General features: G+C 47.6%; 1 protein-coding gene across 1 annotated transcript in view; it reads right to left on the bottom strand.

The window, feature by feature from the left end:
• Positions 1-916, bottom strand: part of LOC143301448 (E3 ubiquitin-protein ligase rfwd3.L-like) — a 34525-nt gene extending 33609 nt beyond the window's left edge. Inside the window, exon 1 of the mRNA XM_076615750.1 lies at positions 754-916. Coding sequence (XP_076471865.1) covers positions 754-756 — 3 coding nt within the window. The 5' untranslated portion in view covers positions 757-916. The remainder of the gene's footprint in view (positions 1-753) is intronic.
• Between the last annotated feature and the right edge of the window lie 6584 nt (positions 917-7500).

Genomic DNA, 7500 nt, shown 5'->3' on the forward strand with positions numbered 1-7500 from the left:
AATGACATTAATAATAAAAGACCAGTTGTAACATAGCAATAGCATCAATTATGTCAACTATTACAGTAATGACATCACACACACAGTGTGTGTGTATGTGTAGAGGATGAGGCATGTGTGTGTATGCATGTCTACACTGTGGGAGCAACGGAATATTGTAACGTGCGGGTGTGCATATATATATATATATATATATATATATATGTGTGTGTGTGTGTGTGTGTGTGTGTGTGTGTGTGAGGGGGGGGGGGGTTGGGGTTGGGGGGGGGGATATGGGCGTATATGTGTGCTTGTATAATAGTGTGTGTGTGTGTGTGTGGGTGGGTGGGGGGGGGGCTGCCGTGGAAGCTGCGATGTGTAGCCTAGAAATGTGTGTGTGTGGAGGAGGGGTGGGAGGGTGCAGTGTAATGTGTGTGTGCGCGTGTTGGTGCTCATGTACGTTTATGTGTATTTGATCGTACTTTTATATCTGTGAAACTGCATGTTTGTTGCGTATCTGCTATGCATGTGTGTACGTGTATGTGTGAACGTGTGTCTGCATGTTTTACATTTATTTGCTTATTTATCTCTTGTGTGTGTGTGTGTGTGTGTGTGTGTGTGTGTGTGTGTGTGTGTGTGTGTGTAGAGTTGACTTAAGATTTTGCGCCTTTTAAATAGTAGTAGTAGTAGTAGTAGTATTTTTATGTATTTTTTGTTGTTATTTTTACACACTTTAGGGATTTATATGTTATACAAGCAGGGTTTGACACTGACCATTGAACGAAGAAATACGTGTAATGTTCAGCCGGGTGATGGTGAGGGACGAACTTCGGTGTGTATTCGTCGTTGTAGTTTTAGTGCAGGGCGTAGTCTACTTCTTGTGTTGCTGTAGTTAAGCCAGTGGACAGAGACGGAGTGGTCAGTGTGAAGGGTGGAAGGTGACTGACTTGTCCACTGGTTTCTGTCTCCGTCGATGCCTGCGCGCCCGTGAGTTGTTGTCAGCAAGCGGCGTCTGCTTCCGCTTGCAAGAGTGACCACCCTTTGGTGATAGCAGTCTCAGGGTAAATGTCTCCTGTTCCCCGTTTCACAACACTATCAAGAGTCAGAGACTTGGCGAGTCTGCTCTCGCTTGCACTAGTGACTGCCCTTTGGTGATAGCAGCCTCAGGGTAAATGTTTGCTACACCCTGTTTCACAACACTTCCCCCATCTTTGCGATGAAAGAACCTTTTCCGGGGGGAAGCAGCAGACATGCGGGCGGTCCTCACCGAACCAACAATCTCACTGGAAGGGCTGGAGGGCATTGGAGGCAGAGGCCTCCAACAGCTCTTCAGGATGTAGCCAGATGGCAACTGACTTCCATTTCTGCTAGGAAGGCCTCCCACTCCTGCGGCGTGGTGTAGATGTTGGGATCACAGGAGGAAGCACAGCTCCCAGTCAAATGAACCTCTTCCCAGTTGGCACGTAGGCACCACCCAGTAATGCAGTCAAGCTAGAGCCAGCCTGAATTCGCATGACTTGGATGGTGTGACCCTAGTGGAAATGCTCACACTGGCGCACACTGACACGAACGAGCGCACACGGACACACACACTGAAACACACACGCTGGCACGCACACCCACACATACATGCACACACCCCCGTTTGATTTCTTTTCATCCATTTTATGGTAGGAACCGCCCCCCAAAAAACAACAACACCAAAAACAACAACAACAAACCCAAAAAACAACAACAACAACAAACCGAACACACAATGATAAATGATCGATGTAAACACTCAAGTTTCGAATACACAAAGTGTAACTAAACGTTGTGTGTGTGTGAGTTGTCACGATTCGCCCAGCAGGCTTGATGTGCACGCTCCGTTCCTTTTTTACTTGATAGAGTGTGTGTCCTCATATGGGAGAAGAGGCCGATTCTGGATGCGCAGCACTTCCCACAGGTGTTGCAAGGGAACACGTCTCCAGAAGTTGAGCCCTGCTTCCTTCGCTCACGCTTCTCCTTAATGGCCAGCGTTCTCTTGTTTTCAAACGTCTTTATGCCACTAGAACACAGCATCCTCCAGCGAGAGCAGTCAAGGGCATCAGTTTCCCAGGAAGCGATGTCTATGTCACAGGCTTTGAGGTTTGTCTTCAAGTTGTCCTTGAAGCACTTGCAGGGTATTCCAAGTTCGTGGTGGCCTTCCTTCAGCTGGCCATACAATAGCATCTTCGGGATCCTGCTGTCTGTCATGCGGACAACACGTAGCTGGCACTGGATCAGCAGGCTTTCGATGCTGGGCAGGCCGCTCCTCTCTAGGACCTGGAGGTTGGAGACCCTGTCTTGCCACTTTATGCCGAGGATCTTTCGTAGGCATCTCTGGTGAAACTGCTCAAGTTATTGAATGTGACGGCGATACATCGTCCATGTTTCACAGCAGTACAACAAAGTGGTCAGCACAACAGCTCTGTATGTTTTGATTTTGGTGCTGAGCCTGATGCCTTTGTTGTTCCACAGCCTGTTGTTAAGTCTGCCAAAGGCGGAGCTGGCCTTTGAGATGCACAGCGTCTCTTCTGCATCAAGGGCTCCGTTGCTGCATAGGGTGCTGCCCAGGTAGCAAAACTTATCGACTGACTTGATCTCTGTGTCACCGATCTTGATTGCAGGTGGGAGGAGGGGGTTGGGATTGGGGGGGGGGGGGGGGGGGGGGGGGGAGGGAGGCACTGGCGTTCTATGAGCTAGCTGGTTGGTACATGGACTCGGTCTTGCTGAGGCTGATGGTGAGTCCAAAGCACATGCAGGAGGTTTAGAACCTGTCCATAATGAACTGCATGTCCTCATGGGTGTGTGCAGCAAGCACACAGTCATCAGCGAAGAGGAACTCCCTCAACAGTGCCTCAAACACCCTGGACCTAGCGTGGAGTCGCCACAAGTTGAAAAGTTTGCCATCTGTGCGAAACTGAATGTAGATGCTCCGGTCACAGTCTTGGAAGGCGTCAGTCAGCATGGCAGAGAAGAGAATGGAGAACAGTGTGGGTGCCAGGACGCAGCTCTACTTCACTCCATTTACCACAGGGAACGGATCCGACATGCCAGTATTTTACTGTACTCTCGCCTGCATGCCATCGTGGAATGACGCAATCAGCTGGATTAGGCTCTCTGGGCAGCCGAACTTTAGGAGGATCTTCCACAGACCACGGTGGTTCACCATGTCGAAGGCCTTAGTCAGGTCTACAAAGACCATGTGGAGCTCCTTGTTCTGCTCATGGCACTTACCTTGCATCTGGCGTACGGCAAACACCATGTCACATGTTCCACTACCTGGGCGGAAGCCGCACTGTGCTTCAGGGATGACTGTGTTGGAAACATGGTCAACCAGTCTGTTCAGTGTGATGCGGGCGAAGATTTTGCCGGCGATGCAGAGGAGAGAGATTCCACGGTGGTTATCGCAGGATGTTTTGTCTCCCTTCCGTTTGTAAATGTGGACAGTAGAAGGATCCTTGAAATCCTGGGGGACCTCACCTCTCTTCCAGATGGACTGGAACAGGGCGGTCAGCTTGTCTGTGAGCACCTCGCCTCCATACTTGTAGATGTCGGCCTGGATTCCATCCGATCCTGGTGCTTTTCCTGATATTGTCAGCTTCAGGGCCTTCCGGGTCTCGGCCTTGGTGGGAGGGGCAGCTAGCGAGTCATTGACTGGTAGCTGTGGGAGGGCTGCAATTACCTCGTCAGATACGGACGAGTCCCTGTTGAGGAGGGTGTTGAAGTGCTCTGCCCAGCGAGCAAGGATGTCTTTCTTGTCTGTCAGGAGGGTGGTCTGGTCCAAGGCTCGGACAGGGGTTGATCCTGTGACTCTCGGCCCATACACAGCTCGGAGACCATCATAGAAGGTCTTCGTGTCATGAGTCTTTGTAGCTCCTGTGTACAAAGCCGAGTGTGCCGGCTGCTGCTGTGTACACAGCATCTCAAAAGGTGCTCCATACCTCTTCTACATCAGTCGACGCAGGAATTTTTTGGAGAGCTGCTTGGATTTGCTGCTGCAGCACGTCCTTGGTGATAGAGAGGCTATAGATGTTCAGCTCCCAAGGGGGTTTCTGCCTGGCTGGTTGGAGCTTGCGTGCAAGTCTGATGTTCATCTTGCTGCGTACCAGGCGATGGTCCGACCAACAGACTGCTCCTCTCATGCAGCGTGTAATGGAAACATCACCTCTGTCGCTCTGCCGGACAGTCATATAGTCCAGCATGTGCCACTGCTTGGAGCGGGGATGCATCCATGTGTTCTTGTACTTGTCCGCTTGTTGGAAGAGGGTGTTGGTGAAGGTCAGTCCATGCCGACGCGGGCATTGAAATCCCCAAGGAGGTCGTAGGAAGCAGGGCATGAAAATTCCTGTTTGGATTTCCAGCCGTACCCCGCTCACCGACAGTAACTGTAAGTCTGTTCCATCTCTCTCACTCAGTTATCTGTTCCATCTCTCTCACTCAGTTATCTGTTCCATCTCTCTCACTCAGTTATCTGTTCCATCTCTCTCACTCAATCATCTGTTCCATCTCTCCCACTGTTCCATCTCTCCCACTGTTCCATCTCTCCCACTGTTCCATCTCTCTCACTCAGTTATCTGTTCCATCTCTCCCACTCAGTTATCTGTTCCATCTCTCCCACTGTTCCATCTCTCCCACTCAGTCATCTGTTCCATCTCTCCCACTCAGTCATCTGTTCCATCTCTCCCACTGTTCCATCTCTCTCACTCAGTCATCTGTTCCATCTCTCCCACTGTTCCATCTCTCTCACTCAATCATCTGTTCCATCTCTCTCACTCAATCATCTGTTCCATCTCTCCCACTGTTCCATCTCTCCCACTCAATCATCTGTTCCATCTCTCTCACTCAATCATCTGTTCCATCTCTCCCACTCAGTCATCTGTTCCATCTGTCCCACTCAGTCATCTGTTCCATCTCTCTCACTCAATCATCTGTTCCATCTCTCCCACTCAGTCATCTGTTCCATCTCTCTCACTCAATCATCTGTTCCATCTCTCCCACTCAGTCATCTGTTCCATCTCTCTCACTCAATCATCTGTTCCATCTCTCCCACTGTTCCATCTCTCCCATTCAGTCATCTGTTCCATCTCTCCCACTCAGTCATCTGTTCCATCTCTCCCACTGTTCCATCTCTCTCACTCAATCATCTGTTCCATCTCTCTCACTCAGTCATCTGTTCCATCTCTCCCACTGTTCCATCTCTCCCACTCAATCATCTGTTCCATCTCTCTCACTCAATCATCTGTTCCATCTCTCCCACTCAGTCATCTGTTCCATCTCTCCCACTCAATCATCTGTTCCATCTCTCTCACTCAGTCATCTGTTCCATCTCTCCCACTCAGTCATCTGTTCCATCTCTCCCACTCAGTCATAAAGCCTGTAAAGATAAAGAAAAACATTTACTCACGCAATTACAGATCTTTAAATGTTAATCTTTTAAAAGCTGATGTTTCAAAAGTATTTGCCACCAGTCTGTATACCAGTGACCTGATCACACTTTACAACACTTCTCTCCAGGAACTGCTTGATAAGCATGCCCCTCTCACAATGCGTGTTGTGTTTGATCGTTTATGTGCACCCTGGATGTCTCTTGAAATCAAGATGGCAAAACAGCAGCGTCGCTCCACTGAGCGAAAATGGCGAAAGTCTGGTCTGGAAATTTTCAAGCTGATATATGCTCACTTACGCAATGTTGTAAATCAAATGATCCGCGATGCGAAAAAGAAATACGTGTGCGACAGAATTACTGTCGCTGATTCCTCCAGAGTTCTGTTTCGCTTGGCCAGTCAGATGATGGGGAAGGATGTGCGAACTGTTCTGCCTAGCAATATACCTTCTGAAAATCTAGCTGATAAGTTTATTGATTATTTCACTACTAAAATAGAGATAATTAGAAGTAGTTTAGATTCTCCTACTGATTTTGGCGAATCTGATACTTTTAATGGAACACAGTTCACTACATTCCAGACAGTCACCAAGGAACAGGTCAAAGATGTCATCCTCGCCAAAGAAATCATGTAGTCTCGACCCTATCCCACATTCTATAGAAGAATTACTACCTATTATAACCAATGACAGGAATATATCCTTGACCTCAGGTGTTGTCCCACAGTCCTTCAAGCAGTGAGTTTTATGCATTGTGTTTTTATAATATTAATGATTCTGTTTTATGTTTCTACTATTTTTTTTATATGCTTTCTTGTTTTACTTTAGGTACTGGATTGTAAAGCGCTTAGAGCTTGCTTATGCTTGTATCATAGCGCTATATAAAAATAAAATATAATAATAATAATAATAATAATTATTATTATTATAATGTGTACCCTGTTTGAATAATGTGACCCTGTATTTCTCATTTCCCGTGTCAGTTTGCCTACACACACCAAAAAAACAAAGCCAAATTATTTGAGAGCAATTCTCCACGTCTGACGTCATCGGCTATTTCCATTGTGACTCCAATATTTCCGGACCGAGCTTACAAAAAAGACAAGGTGACTGGAAAGAACTGAATTTTTCCTATTTTTATGCCTAATTTGGTGTCAACTGACAAAGTATTTGCAGAGAAAAGGCTGCATTGCGTTGTATTGTATTGTACCGTATTGTTGGGCGCAAGGGACTTTGGTTAATCGTCTCATCCGAATGACTAGACGCTCGCTCACTTGTATTTTCCAATGATTTCCACTTCTTCTAAATGATTTAGGAGAGCGCCCGAGAGCAGGAATCGAACCCAGACTAGTTAACTGACGTTGACTGACTGACCACCTGACCACCTTCTTCTTTTTTTCTTCTTCTGCGTTCACTTGTATGCACACGAGTGGGCTTTTACGTGTATGACCGTTTTTACCCCGCCATGTAGGCAGCCATACTCCGTTTTCGGGGGTGTGCATGCTAGGTATGTTCTTGTTTCCATAACCCACCGAACGCTGACATGGATTACAGGATCTTTAACGTGCGTATTTGATCTTCTGCTTGCATATACACACGAAGGGGGTTCAGGCACTAAGCAGGTCTGCACATATGTTGACCTGGGAGATCGTAAAATTCTCCACCCTTTACCCACCAGGCGCCGTCACCGTGATTCGAACCCGGGACCCTCAGATTGACAGTCCAACGCTTTAACCACTCGGCTATTGCGCCCGTCGACCACCTGACCAAAATCGCCGCCCGGCGACACCTGTTACTACTGATTGATTGATTGATTGATATGGATACTGATATAGCGCCAATCTTCGGTCGGAGACCAAGCTCTAAGCGCTGTACAAACTCATTTGCACAACAGGCTGCCTACCTGGGTAGAGCCGACTGACGGCTGCCACTGGGCGCTCATCATTCATTTCCTGTGTCAATCAGTCAGATTTCAGGCTGACACACACATACACACTCAGACAGACATGTAACATTTTACGTGTATGACCGTTTTTTTGTTTTTTTTTGTTTTTGTTTGTTTCTTTTTACCCCGCCATATAGGCAGCCATACTCTGTTTCTGGGGTGTGCATGCT

This window comes from Babylonia areolata, chromosome 27 (assembly GCF_041734735.1).
Source record: "Babylonia areolata isolate BAREFJ2019XMU chromosome 27, ASM4173473v1, whole genome shotgun sequence".
NCBI lineage: Eukaryota > Metazoa > Mollusca > Gastropoda > Neogastropoda > Buccinidae > Babylonia > Babylonia areolata.